The sequence below is a fragment of the Strix uralensis genome, chromosome 2, assembly GCF_047716275.1.
Source record: "Strix uralensis isolate ZFMK-TIS-50842 chromosome 2, bStrUra1, whole genome shotgun sequence".
Taxonomy (NCBI): Eukaryota; Metazoa; Chordata; class Aves; order Strigiformes; family Strigidae; genus Strix; species Strix uralensis.
This window is the reverse complement of record NC_133973.1, coordinates 119,597,051-119,611,793: the sequence shown is the minus strand read 5'-3', so window position 1 is coordinate 119,611,793 and position 14,743 is coordinate 119,597,051. Positions and strand designations below refer to the sequence as shown.

General features: G+C 35.7%; 1 protein-coding gene across 1 annotated transcript in view; it reads left to right on the top strand.

Moving 5' to 3' along the window:
- The window catches only part of RNF17 (ring finger protein 17), a 52,843-nt gene that overhangs the window by 13,443 nt on the left and 24,657 nt on the right, over positions 1-14,743 (top strand). Inside the window, exons 11-21 of the mRNA XM_074860792.1 lie at positions 92-174; positions 1,331-1,617; positions 4,680-4,841; positions 5,768-5,957; positions 6,393-6,558; positions 7,903-8,093; positions 9,142-9,280; positions 9,788-9,941; positions 10,659-10,774; positions 13,127-13,247; positions 13,972-14,089. Coding sequence (XP_074716893.1) covers positions 92-174; positions 1,331-1,617; positions 4,680-4,841; positions 5,768-5,957; positions 6,393-6,558; positions 7,903-8,093; positions 9,142-9,280; positions 9,788-9,941; positions 10,659-10,774; positions 13,127-13,247; positions 13,972-14,089 — 1,727 coding nt within the window. The remainder of the gene's footprint in view (positions 1-91; positions 175-1,330; positions 1,618-4,679; positions 4,842-5,767; positions 5,958-6,392; positions 6,559-7,902; positions 8,094-9,141; positions 9,281-9,787; positions 9,942-10,658; positions 10,775-13,126; positions 13,248-13,971; positions 14,090-14,743) is intronic.

Genomic DNA, 14,743 nt, shown 5'->3' with positions numbered 1-14,743 from the left:
TGATTAATCTCCATTAATATTGTGCTGAAAAATACTGCGTGTATCAAATTGTCAGTGATTTAGGTATTCATGTCACCACCTGTAATGTTTCTTCTCTCGATTCTTCCTAAATACTGATGAAATTACAGCTTTCTTTAAAAATTTGGGCAAGATTGAATGGGGAACAACAGGGCAGTTTGTGTTTGTTTAGCAAAGAGGATAGGGACAGTAACTTACCTATGCTTCTAATGGTTAAATATTTATTGGAGATTAAATTTCAAAATAAAAATGTATCTGTATATGCTTATGGGTTTCTAAGAGTATAACAGAACAAAACTTCAGATGCTGATATTTCAATCAGTGTTCCAGTTAATCAAGCTAGTATTTCGGTTTTGGTATTTAAGTTTTACTTGTGTTTCACCCAACTATGTTTCTCTGTATCACTTAAGTTATCAATATTTGTGTGCTTTTCAGCTTTTTCTGGCATTTAATGATACAATCATAGAATCATTTAGGTTGGAAAAGACCCTTAAGGTCATCGAGTCCAACTGTAAACATAACACTGCCAAGTCCACCACTAAACCATGTCCCTAAGCACCATGTCTACGCGCTCTTAGTATGCATAATAGAGATGTTTGTCGTTTCAGCGTATGAAAATTACTTCATGTAAGTGTAAATAAATCTCTAAAATCAACAGCAAATACTGAAATGTGTATTTCCACTTCACAGTCTTAAATACTGATTGCGTCAAATGCCAAAAGAAATTACTTAACATGAAGTTCAACCAGAAGAAAACTTTTATTTTTAAAAGCACAATTGCTTTTATTAATCCACTTTATTTATTTTTCCCTGCAATCTTTGACAAAAACTTGAGATAATGGGATGGAGTTGCTGTTAGGGCCGTTATAGTTAGCACTGGTTATGTTAAAAAAGGCTTATTGCATACTGTAATATTTGATACCGTAATAATCCCTGATTACAGGGAAGAGTAACTGTTAGTACAAAAGCATCTGACATGCCTTTTGTTTTTAATATGAACTATCTATCACATTATTAACTTTTTTATTTTCAAATAGTTTGTACCTGTGGTCTCTGATCATTTAAGCAGGGATAGCTCATGTACTGAGCTGTGCCCAAGACCCCAGAATATGTGCCATTTCTGTGCCAGTCCTTTTTAGGTTTCAGAAATCATGTTACTGTTTTTGTTGTCTTGGGCAAAACATAACACAGTTTAATTCAACCAGCTCTTATGAGGTGTTTTCTTAACATAGTGATAAGTTGTTAATAAAACCTCTGCTTTGACTCATGTGCTTTTATGAAAACAGACTGAATTATATTTGTCTCCAAATAGATGTTTTCCCAAATACAATGAAGATAATGGACAACACACCCTTATCCTTGACGACAAAGAAGAAATGCGGGGCTGCAGTACTCAATCATGTGTAGAGAATAGGTTTCCATCACTTAGCAGAGAAAGTAAAGTAAAGGCTCTTGCAAATAAACTCTGTGTTCACAAAGAAGTGAAAAATGCTCAAGAAACATTTCCTATGATACATCCCCAGAGTATTCCTGCTCTACCCAAGTCTACATCCAGCCCTGATGTCATAATAGAAGAAATATTTGAAGATGACCTGAAAAGTAAGTTTCATAATAGCTGATGCTTTCAATGTTCCATTTTCAAGCATGATGTTATATATGTGTTTTATATTATTTTGTGCGTTTGTAGTTACACTCAGCTCATATGAATTCTTTAATGATGTCCGTATTTCATTTTATCTTGCTATAATTTCTTCTTTGTTCTCCTTCAGCTTAGCTTAGTGAAAACTTTCTCACAAGTTCTGTCAAAGAGGGGTCATAAGTTCCTGTGTCTTCCTGGATGATTCTCTTTGACTCTTGGTTATTACAGTCCTCTTCAGAGTTTCTGACATTGGCTCCTGGAGAATGCTTTTCTGGCAGTTCCCTAGGCTTCCTGAATCTTTTCTCAGGGCATTGTCCTACATTAACTGGCAATAAGAATTAGGTTCCTTGGCTTGTCAGATTTCTCCTGGACTGAATGAGTAGGAGTGTAGCTAACAGGTCCAGGAAGTGAGCCGTTAGGCTCTTGTGAGGCTGAATCTGGAGCACTGTGTCCAGTTTTGGACCCTGCAGTACTGAAAGTCATACTGGAACGAGTATGTTAAGCAGTGAGAGCAGACACTGGAGTTTTTTGGAGAGTTGGACATATACATTAACATTCCAGTTGGGATCGGGAGTGTACTAGGAAGCAGATCTCCTGACTCTGCCTAGTTAGCATGTATTAGCTTACATGTAAGAGCAGACTTGGGACACATGAATTGATTTCCTTCCAGTTAAAACTAGTCTGGAAGGTGCTTATGGTGCAGATGTCATTCTTGGCGCCAGGGGTTCTGCTCTGCAAAAACACTCCCTGGTTGGCTTTCCTTGCTAATGTAAAGACTGTACCATCTTTCAAGATTTCCAATAAATCTGCTTAGTTGGAAGATGCAATACAGGAAGTCCCAAGAAACTTTCAGAAGCTCAGCATTGGCAATGTTTCTCAACACCTGGCAGGTACTTGACATGATAGCCATGCTTGCTGTGAACAGTGGGACCCATTTCTTAGGTCAGTAGTTTATATACTGAATTTTGAACTGTTGTCTTGTTCTCTCTCCATCTGTGGTTTTCTGAATTATGAGTGAACAGATAAATGACCAAAACAAAGTAATTTGAGGAAATAAGTTACTTTGTTTAAAAATTCTGTAGGCACAGTTTGTGCAGTGCTTTGAGCTTTGTTCATTGTTGAGTGTAAATGGTAATAAAAGTTTAAGAGTAGAGATTGAAGTATTGGGAAAGAGAGGAACTGGCCTAAGAAGTTGACAGAGGAAGAAGCACTGCTGCAAAAAGATGTGCACAAAATAATACCAGCAAAGAAAAAAGATTAAGGAAATTGCATTGTTTCATTTGATTTGGGTTTTTTTGTTCGGGGTTTTTCCTTTGTTTTTTTAATATTTTATTTTTTTAAACTGAGAGTCATATAAATGCACTTTCCCCTGACATTTCCTGTCCAATAACTTGTGAATTAACTGGCTGCTCTTAATGAGACTTCACAGAATGTTGGGGAATTTGAGCAGTTTAAGTCCATAACATGTTCTGTGGAAATAAGTAGTTAGCAGAGAAATTCTTCTAATGCCCGTAATGAAGTTAGTGTAGTGTGTGCTCACCGTTTATTAGATATCAAAGATTTCACATGGAGAGAAAAAAACCTCACAACTATCACAGTTGTGTGATGTTTGAACCTTAGCAGACACTTGAGCATCTCTCACATACACACAAGGAGAACAAAGATGAAATGATCACAAAGTTACCTGGTGGGATGGTTTTTATCAGTAATATGCTAAAATACGTATTTTGTGCAATACTGGATCTTTTTGGATTATGAGAAGCATAATTTGAAGTTTGATATAACGAGTTTTTCTTTTTTTCTGCTGATAGGCTTAGTTATCAACTAATATTTGATAATTTTTTCAAATCCTTTTCAGGCAGCTGTGGTTTGTTGGGATTTTTTTGTTTGCATTTAGTTTAAGGAACATTCTCAAACAGTTTAAAGACATCTCTTCTGGATCCATCTGGCTCTAGTAATCCAGAACTCGCCCAGCTCCTGTTACTGTTTTTGGCTGGAGGTATCAGCCTCTGCTGATCTAGTGAAGTGACTGTTAATACATGCTTTTCTTGGTCTACTTAAGACAAGCTAGCTGACTCATTCCATCATTGGAGATGGTGACCAGGGATGATCCAGAAGAGTTAGTGTACCTATAGGTGGAATCTTTCAAGTCATTCAGACTTCTTACTCAAATGCCATCTCTTCCACTAGAAATGCCCAAGAGTAATCTTGCATCTGTTCTGGACGCTGCATTTCATAAACTTCCAAGCACAGTCCTGCTTACGTGCTCGTAATGTTTCAAATGCCAGATTCTTTGCACCATCAGTGAGTTGTAGTTCAGAGATGGGCACAGAGATGGCAGTGCTCTAGGATGCTGCAAATCTGTCTGCTATACCCTGATCAATCATGCAGGTGTCACTGGATCTAGGTGATGCTATCCACTCTTTGCAGGGAGTTTTGTGGTTTAAAATACTCTTGTAGGAATTGAGTTGCTGGCCTTCTAAAATCTTCTGACCCATCCACCACCTTTGGTGAGTAGCTTCAGAAAGCAAAACTTGCGTTTTGGATCCCAAATCAAGGGAGATACCTGCATTTGAATGCTTAATCAGAAGTACTGTCTTATATAGGGTCATCTCTTGGCTAGCTTTAGGCCATTCTTTGATCTTCATGCATTATCTCTGAATAGTTATACAGAAGTGCTTAGCATAAATGTAGGAGTCTTAATCTCTGCTTTTTAGAAGCTTCCTATTTCTCTGTTAAATAGGGAATACAAACTCTGAATGACCTGCTTAAAATCAGGTTATCCCTTTGTAAGCAGTGAGACAGCCTTTTGTTTTGCAGGGAGGCATAAGGGAGGTAGTTCAAAAGAGCAGATTTAATCAGAAAGCAAACATGGTAACTAGTTTGAAACAAGTGTGAGCAGACTTACTAGGTTAAAAGCTATTTGAAGTAATGTTATCATGATTAGCGCAGCTTAATCACATGTCTAGTAATACCTGTTGGAGCGAAGAGTGTTTGGTAATCTGTTTTGTGTCTTTCTCAGGTTTGCCAGAACTAGTGTTTGTAAGCTGTGTTATAAATCCATGCCACTTCTATGTTCGGAGATACTCACAGAAGAAAGCAGCAGGGATTTTGGAGGAGAAATTGACAAACTTCTGTTGTAGTAAGAGTTCATATCTCTTACCTTCAGATGTTTTGGAACTAGGTAAATTATTAATTTCTGAAGATCTACATTAGCTTAAAATACTATCTTGCAGTATGTCTTCCTTAGTATAATCTTTTTTTTTTTTCCTCCTCCCCCCTGCCTCCTTTACATAGTAAAGCACTCCTTATATGTTCCAGAATCTATAATTAATGCTTTTTGGGAAAAATTGTACACATTGTTCAGTAAAGTAGACTTTTATTAAATCATGTAAACAAAAACAGTAGAAGTAAAAAAGACTGCAGTTCTTCTCAACCTCAAGAGATTGAGTGCTTAGAGTAACTAGCAGTTGAAACACCTGACTACAAACTTAATGTTTTCCAGCATCAGGTGATAATTGTTAACTGGTAGTTTTTTCAGTGTAGTGATTTTAATGACTAGCCTAGTTCTTTCATTATTTCAGTAAATCAGCTTTCTCTCATGCAGATAAATTCCCTTCGAGTGGATAGATGATCTTTTTTAAAGTTTGTTAACTGGATAGAAACCATTCTGGAAGTGAAAATGAAAGACAAGAATACATAGCTAAATCATGAAAAATATTTTCTAGCCCACATGTTGACAATGTTACTTCTAGAAGGTGTTTAGAAAACTGATGAAAAGTATGTAATAGCCCTCAACTTCAGTGGTTTTTTGCCACTTTACTAAGAGGTACATAAAGTTTGACAGAAAATTACTTCTTAATACAAGCCAAACACCTCCTAGCCTTACAGACACTGTGTAAATGTATGTGGGGAGAAAACAACTGGCGGCTATTGAGACATGAGTTTTAATGTCTTTGTGTCTATTTTAGCAGTAGCACTTTTACTACCTGTGTGGAAGATAGGCAACAATGAAACATTATGCAGAACTGTAATAATACTTCCAGTGTTAAATATCTACAGATACTTAGTCTAGTCTTTTTTTTTTTTTTTTTATTTCCTTCCATATAGGTGCTAGAACTTTTATTAAGAGTGAGGAAAATGGAATGTGGTGCCGTGGAACTATCACTGGACTAATTCCCCTGAAGAGTAAAAATGAGAGGAAGCCTTGTGGTCCAATAAGATACAGAGTTTGTGATACTGCACTGCTGGAAGTATTCCTGATTGATTTTGGGAGCTCTGTAGTTATAATTTTCTCAGGGTATGTATATAGAGAGAGGTTTTTGTCTGCAATTAATTGTCCTTGACTTGTTGTTACTCAAGAGGATCTCTGCTAAGAAACAAGTCCTCCATCAGCTTCGCTCAAGCAGATAACCAGATATCCAGATGACAGTAATAGTATGTACGTGCCTATTTCCCACAGGAAAAGTGGCAGTGTATGTAAGTTAACAAGTGTACAAGTCTTCACACATTAAAATATTTAACTTTGACTTGCATTGAAAAAGAGAATATGTGAGTCCTCAATGTTTAAAAAAGAAATGCATTTCATTGAGACTTTCTGGTCTTGTTTCAGTGACATGACATTATGCCAGTTATTGCAATGATGATCTTTATTTGAAGTCTGGGATTTTTTGGTGTCGGGTTTTTTTTTTCTTTTCTTTTAAGCTAGTACTGCTTTTATTCCCGTTGACAATAGGTACGTTCCTGCTGAAAGGCGTGAACCTGCTGCTCTGGAGACTATTGAAACAGATGACATTTCTTTGTTTGTAAGGAAGCCTGATCAGCATATTGAGGCAGAACTTGCAGCTGTTCCTCCTTTAGCAGTACAGTGTTCATTGAAGGATGTTGTTCCCAAAAATGCAGTAAGTAAAAGCTCTTTGTACTATTTCAGGAGATTTTTTTCTTCCTAAGATTTATATTAAGGAACTTAAATACATAATCTACAATGATCTTATTCCAATCTAAACACAGGGAAACTTGAGAGGAGTACAGGGTATATTTTATTTTTTAAAAAAGGTTAAATCATCTCTTGTGAAAAGATGGGTTGCATTGCTTTCATTGGAAAGGAAACGAGCTTATAGCAGTCTGTCTTAAAAAGCCTCTGGGTTTCCAAATACATATTTCAGGTTTAAGTCTCACTACTCTTACCTAAGACATGTTCTTTGTCAAATTTTAAAACAAATAACAGAACTGATACTCATATTTCATGGCTGTCTGATAACTTTATGCAAGTAGTAACTTTCAAAAATAATCCAAACATAGAAGAAATGCCGTCAGTGTTTTTAAGAGAATCTTTTCAGGGATTGCCCTTCATTACGTAAAGTTTTTGCCACATACTGAAAAGTGTTACTTGTTCTCTTTCAGTATAACAACAAATAAAGTAGTCAACCTTTATTCCCTTAGAAAAAGGACATGTATTGCAGCATTATTTTCTTCAGTATTCACTTATTTATTAGACTTTATTTTTGCCACATTCACATGGGTATGAACTATGTCCAGTGCAGCTGTGCATTTCTGACAGTATAACTGCTGGTTGGTTTGGGGTTTTCTTATCAGTCTGATGTTGTCTGAAATAACTTTAAATAGGAAAGATCTGGAACAGTTTTAACAGGTGTGGGTAAAATGCCTTCCTTATATGCACTTTCAATTTTTTCACACCTAAAAAGCACAATTTGCAGTATCAAAAGAGAAATGCATTAACTTGATCCAAGAGAAATAAATTCAGACAGGCCTTTTCAAGGTAGATAAAACTTTAGGAGGGATGTTGTGGAGAGGAGGAATATGTGAATTGACCAAACTATGTTGTACATTTGTATACAGACAGAAAAAGATAAGAATTAAACTTTTGAACGAATTGGGAGAGCAGAAAGGCAAGTCATGGGATGAAACAACGTATGACAGTTCTGATTTATCAGAACAATCAAGAGAGGTGAAATCTTCCATCTTTAAAAGAAACATGGTGGAAACTGCAGTCCTTTTAGTCTGACTCAGTTTTATACAGTTAAAAACACTTCTGTAAATCCATCCTAGAAGACTACTGTTTAGTGCTGTCCTGGCTATGGACTAGACAGTCTAACAGTTTGTTCAGTATTTCATCCCTTCAGATGCATCTGCTCCGTTTCTTGCTTTTATTTTTTTTAATTACTATTTCTATTTTTCTTTTAATATTGACATCTTCAGTAACTTTTTCTTTCTTCCTAAAACAGAGTGAAGGTTGGGGAGAGAAAGCAAAGACAACATTTTTACGAATGGTAAATAATAAAGTTGTTTCAATGACCATATTTAGAGAACAGAATGGTGTTCTGATTGTGGATTTGAAGAAACCTCCGTTTAGTAAAGCGAATGATAACATGCCAGTGTCTGTCAAGGATGCGTTAGTTTATTTAGACTTGGCAAGGTATGTGTTTTCCTTTAGTTTATGCTCTTATGCCATAAATGATAACATGTTGTTATAAAGTGAAGTTTATCAAGCAAACTGTTTTTGCAGTGTTTGATATTTTAATGTGTGATGCATTAATCTTCATCAATATCTGTTGATTTCCTTTTTTCACCTTCATTAATAAGCGCTGTGGCATATTCATTTGCACTGCTCAGGGCTTTATTTCAATAGTGAACTTTATTTTAGGAAATGACAAAATTTAAATTTCTGTACAAGTTTTAATAACAAGGCAGTGAAAGGAGAAGCCCCTAGGTGTCTACTCCAGACAGAAAAACATACAGAAATTAGCCTTGTGCATGTTTGATTTGGCTAGTAGGCAGTGACAGGCTAGTCAGCACATCTGAACCAGCCACGTGATGTGATGCATATAGCACAACAAACAGGAGAAACAATGATGGGGCATAAGGGGGAGCTTGATGTTAGCATGAGAACAGAGGACAGCTGCATTGGGGGGACCAGTGGAAGAGGCAGAAGAAAGAGAAGAATTTTTGGTGTTTGGGTACAGGGGTATGGCATGCAAATCTGTGGGAAATTACAGTTCATCTTGCTGCACTCAGAGAAAGGTCCTTGTTTATATTTGAGAATAATTGCGGTGAGAACAGTGGGAGATAATTTTTTACTGCCTCTGTATTCATCAGGTAATTGCTTTTTCTCATAAGTGAGGAAAAGGAAATCTGAGATAATGGTTTTGTCAGTGTAGTGGATTCTAGGCTTTAACTTTATTTTTTTAAATTATTTAAATGTATGCTACTGCATTCCAAATAGCAAAATCTTTTTAGGAGCCAGCTGCTGTATATCATTCTTTGTACGCTACATTTGTGATGGGAGAAGCATTAGACAGAATTGGCTGCAAGAAGGAGGGCTCAAGCTATTTATACAGACATGAATCAAGTTATTTTTATAAGACCATTTTGTGGCTTTTATGGGAAGATTGACATTTGAATATAAAAGGGCTCCCTGTCAGTTTTGACTGAATTTATTCAAAATTTCATTTTGTTTACCTTAGGTTTAGATTGCAGCTTCCGAGTCAGCTAGAAAATAACACCATCTTGCAGTATAGTCCACCTGAGATTCCACAAGAAAGAGAAGTCGTCTCTGTCACAGTTTGTCACATTAATAGTCCAAGTGATTTCTATCTCCAATTGGTAAGTTTAGAAATAAGGTCTATTAAAATAAAACTCTGAACAAACATTTTAATGCTGAGCTACATGTAGTCCACATTAAATAAGATACAATTTCGACTAACTTCTGTTACTTCTTACCAGTTTTAGTATTCCTAGAATTAATAGATGAGAGTAATTCCTACAATTCTAGATTAATCCAGGAATTTTAGATTCTAGATTAATTGCAGAAATTCTTAGAATTCCAGAAAGTTAACATTTTTTGTCAGTTCTGTTACATGGTTGATTCCTATGTGGGTGTGTAGTGTTTTACTGTTTAGAGTGGTGATTGAACAGGGCAATATTCAACAATTGCTAGGCTCTTTAATTCATTCTACATATTCATAATCACTGTTTAATTTGGAGGGGGAAGACTAGGAAACATTACTAGAAAAAAATGTCCCTTAAAAGAGCAATAATACTGTGGTTTTTTTTTTTTTTAAAAAAAAAGAACATCTGGTGTGTATGTGTGGTTTGGTTTTCTTATTTTAGAGAGATAGCCTGGTTTCTTCAGCTCTTGCAAAGAAAACTCAGGAGGTATATCAACATGAGTATGGGAAAAACTTGGAAGTTGTCTGCCCAGTTGAAGGTCAAGCCTGTATTGCAAAACAGGAAGATGGGAATTGGTACAGAGCACAGATTATAGGTGAAGTATTGAGTCTTTCCCTCTAATGCTAGGCTGCAAAATCAGATGTGGTACAAGATCAGTCACACACTGGATATGAATAGTAACAAACAGCCATTATTTTTACTAGGCATTCTTATACTAACAGGTAGGTTCATAAAGTTAGTAGTACTAATTCATGTTGTGTTCTTTTGCTATTAATGGAGTGGTTTATACATCTGTTTTTAAAAAAAAAAAAAAGAAGCAGTAGCTTTCATTTTCTATATATAATTGAAATTCTACTATTATTTTACATAATGTTTCATTTACTATTACAGTCTGAACTACAGTTTTGTCTAATATAGCCAACCTCTGAGTGTAACCACTATGGGTAAATAATTCTCCATAGTAATTCCAAAGTGGATGGGGAGCGTACTTGTGGTGGTGTATATGTTGCCTGTATGGGTGGTGTAGCATGCCTGTATGCTTACGTGTCTACTTGCCGTGTAGTTAATGTGCCAGTGTCTCATAAAGTGACTAGATGGAAAGGGACCAAAATGCTAACACTGTCATTTCAGGAACCCGAAAGAGCTGGTTCTGAAAGAACATAGGTTTTGAATCAGGTTATACAACATCTGAAAATGTGGTATTTTATGATTATGTCGTGTAAATGTGGATTTTGCTCTGACATTCTAGTGCTTTAACCTGTATCAGATACTCATTTTTTGTTTTAATAACTTGGGTTGGTTTTTTTTGAAGGGCTGCCAAGTCGTCAAGAAGTTACGGTAAAATATGTTGACTTTGGCAACATTGCTAACTTAACCCTTAAAGACATACGCAAAGTAGAAAAGGAGTTTCTGAGCTCTCCAGAAAAGGTAAATTGGTGCTTGGATGGATTAAACAGTCAAAATTAATAGAATCTCAATGGATGGAAGGGGAAAGAGAGAGTTGTTAACATTCTGAAGTAAATAAAATGTTAAGCAAGTTCCTCTTCTCATGGGTTTATGATGTGACTTATTAAATGTTTTGGACACACATTGAAAACTTAATTTTTTTAATATCATTCAGTTTTAAAGTAAATCTAATATTACCTTTCAGTGAGGAGGAATATTGACATTGTGTATGTGTGTTTAATTCAAATACCTTCTTTTATTCCATAGTAAACTGAATTAATTTTTACATTCTTTCATTTTCAAATGATAATCTAATAATGGTCTTTTTTTTAAATTACGTTTTTGTTTGTTTTATGCATTTAAAGTTTGGTGATTTCCTAACTTTAGGTATTGTAGGAGTTTCCCTCTTTTGACAAAGAAAAAAACTGAGTGGGAAAGGAAATGGCAAAGTATTTCTGTCAAATAAAAAATGCACATAAGAAGAAAATAATTATTTTTCTTCAGCTGTTCATTTGATAGTTCTGGTTACCAACCATAATTATGCTAAACTTTAAAACTTCATATGTTGATAGGGGTTTTTTAACCCAGTTGTAGGCACCAGAAATAGTGATTGTTGTAACTAAGGTTGGCCAGCATCTTTTACTGGAGATAGGATTTAATTTTTTATATTTTGGGCAGATGTTTCTGGGGAGAGCTTGAGCCAAAATGATGGAGCCTTTTTTGACAGCAAGGGAGAGGAAACATTCTGCAAATGGCGAAACATTCTTGCCGTTGCAGTGTCTTAATTCTTCAGATCAGAGTGGCTAATGAATAAGGATGTTGGGATTTTTGATGTGTGTTATCCCATTGTTCCAACTGATTGCTTGTTATTGACCAAATAGAAATCTTCAGAAAAATCTGTTAAGAATTTGTCAGCTCCTGAGCACATGCTACTAGGCCTCCTCACTTTGAACATAAAGGAGAAGGGGCTAAAGAATTACGGATACAGATGGGTATATGACCACTAGGGAACGGTCTAAAAAAACTTGAACCCAACAGTTACTCTCAAATTTTGACATTCTTATGCCACATGTAGGTTATGGTTAAACACTCTGGCAAGGTGTTTACACCTGAATTTTGCATAAGAAATAACAAGTTCCTGTTGCTATTAGTTTTAATGCAAGTAATAGATCAGCAGACTTGAGTCTGTTATGTGTTGCTATGGTTTCAAATAATTTCTGCTTAAAAAAAAAAAGGATTTAAAATTCTTTGAAACATGAATGAACACAAGATGGCAAAATCAAGCATTCAGAAAGTAAGAGTATCAGAAGTGAGGGTGCTTGTGTAGCTCTATCCTATTGCATGAAAGCATTGGTAAGTCTTCACACATGATCACATATTGCCTTGTCTCAAATGTAAGTTCATTGTTTAAGAGATTTGAATCAGGCTGTTACAAGAGAAGTCAGACTTTTTTCAGCCTGTTAATAGTTTGCAGGCATTTTAATGGACTTGGGTGGTGCAGAAATCTTGGCCAAGACTAGAATAAGCAGTGCTTAATGTAGTGTTGGGTTTTGTCAGCCACAGCCCTTTCTTTTAATGGTTATTTAACCTGTCTGTCAGTCTTATTTTCAAATTCCTGACTGCCTGTATCCTATGAATATCTTCACAAAACATTATTTCTATTGTCTTCATTTCCTTCTCTCCCTTTTCCCTCACCTGTGTTACTCTCTTTCGGTGCAATAAACAAGAAGGAGGAGACAATAACATTCAGTTAATTTAAAATTGAGCTATAGTGTAGCCACCAAAGTTTGCAATAAAAGAATTTTTTTTAGCATCTTTAATCAAAGTACTTCATCTCATCTAATTTCTTGTGTGTCTCTTTTTTCGACTCCTGGTTAATACCTTTCAAAACCCCGGCAGGAATTTTCTGACATAGGTACTGTGGTGTGTCTCTGTTCAGTCCTTCAGACCTCTGCAGTGGTATAGTCATGTTAATCTTAGATGCTTTCAATCTGGGTTATTACATCATAAGCAAATCAGGATGAAGGCTTTTTTTTATCACCTTTCTGCAGTAATCTTTCCTGATTTCTGCACCAGTTCTATGCCTAACCATAAAGAGAGGCAAGGAGAATTAAGCTCGCTCTATTTCAGCAAGAATGTATGTTAATTTGAGCTCAGCTGCTGGTGGGGGTGGGGTGGAAATCATTTTAAGTCAAATCAGATAATGGTAATGTGGAACCAGAAGCCATGCATGTCTTGCTGTCCTGCATGAGTGCAAAGCAAAGGCTGATATTTGGCTATAATGAGATGGTCTTAATATGTGATGGTACATGCATAATTTGAGTTACTTTTTAGGCAATAAGGTGCAGGCTGGCTTCCATTGAGCCTTATAAAGGAGCAAATGAGTGGAACAGAGAAGCCAAGAAAAGATTTGAAGAAATGACTGAAGAAAAACTTATGTTCTGTTCAGTTGTTGGTAAGTTGTCAAGAGTGTATTAATTTATATTTAAATATTATTAAATTGTCTTAAACTTAGAAACATGCACTTTTGTATTTTAAATAGTATTTATTACAAATGCCAGGTAGCCTGGAGTGAGAACATCTTAAAATGTGAACTAATTGGAGGAGACATAACAGATGCAACTTCTGACAAAAGCTCTGTTTATGTCTTCTCTTAGGGACCACACCAGCATTAAGTAATATAAGTATCCTGGTTTATTAAGATGGGCTTGTTTCCAAAAGTAGTAGCTATCCTTGACTGTTCCTGACTTTACTGGTAGCTGGGAGTGTGAGCACTGCTGCTCTAAAACATCACAAAAAAAAAAAAAAAAAGAATTTGAGTAACACATATATACCTTAGTAGGATTTTTCTCAATACCATTTACTGTTAATATGCAGCTAGTTATTTTTCAACACCTGTGGAATGGTGGTTTGGAACCCATCTAATAAATGAAATTACATGTAGCAGTTGGTTTCTTTGTACAAAAATATTTAGTAATTATTGGTGTATTTTAAGTTAATTTTATAGGTGTGTGCAAAGCTAAGCCTCTACATATTGTTGATGTTCAGAATCAATTATTTTATAAATCAAATGTAGCTTTACAAAATCCTGTCTTTTTGTACCATTTGCCGTGCCTCCAAAACCATAAATAGTCTTTATACTGTCATTGATTGGCACTAATTATATTATTAATTCACAGAAATTTTAGATGGTAACATCTTATCTGTTGAACTCTTTGCCTCCTACTCTGGTCATGGAAGAAGCCTCAGTATTAACTGCCAGCTAGTTAAAGAAGACCTAGCATCCTACATACCTGGGTAAATACACTGTGTGTAACAATGTGTTTGGAAATACGGAATTTGTGTAACAAAATTACTGGCTTTAGTATGGCACCACCAGTGGCTGGAATTTACCACATTTGTGATTAAATTCATTACAAATCACATTCATCAACTGACATAAGTTACGGAGTGTAAGTCTGCAGTTTGGCATAGTTGAATTCTCAAACTAAATCCTGACAACGTACTGTATTGAGGTTGTAATTGATTCAGAAGTTGGAGATGAAATGTTTGCATTGTACTTGTACTGTGGTTAAGTGCCAAATCTTCCCAGACTAGTTATAATTAAGGTTCCCCTTCCCATATAGTAAGAAAAGAAATACCACTTTTGTGTGTTTAACCTGCACCTAACATAAGTCATCTCTTTGGAGGGTCTTACTAGAAAACGAATACTCAGATAACCAGCTATGACAGCAACAGACAGAAGAGTTGGGAAGCCTGCTGGGGACATGAGGCTGATAAGGAGATAACACTGCTGTATAAATTTGTTGTCTTTTTAAAAAGATAATCTATGGGCTGTATTCATGAAAATCAATAATTACTCTTTCATTAATAATTTCTGAATACTGATGAAAATAAAAATATTGTTACATAGACAGTTTTGATTCCAAAAGGGAATTCCTGATTTGCTTT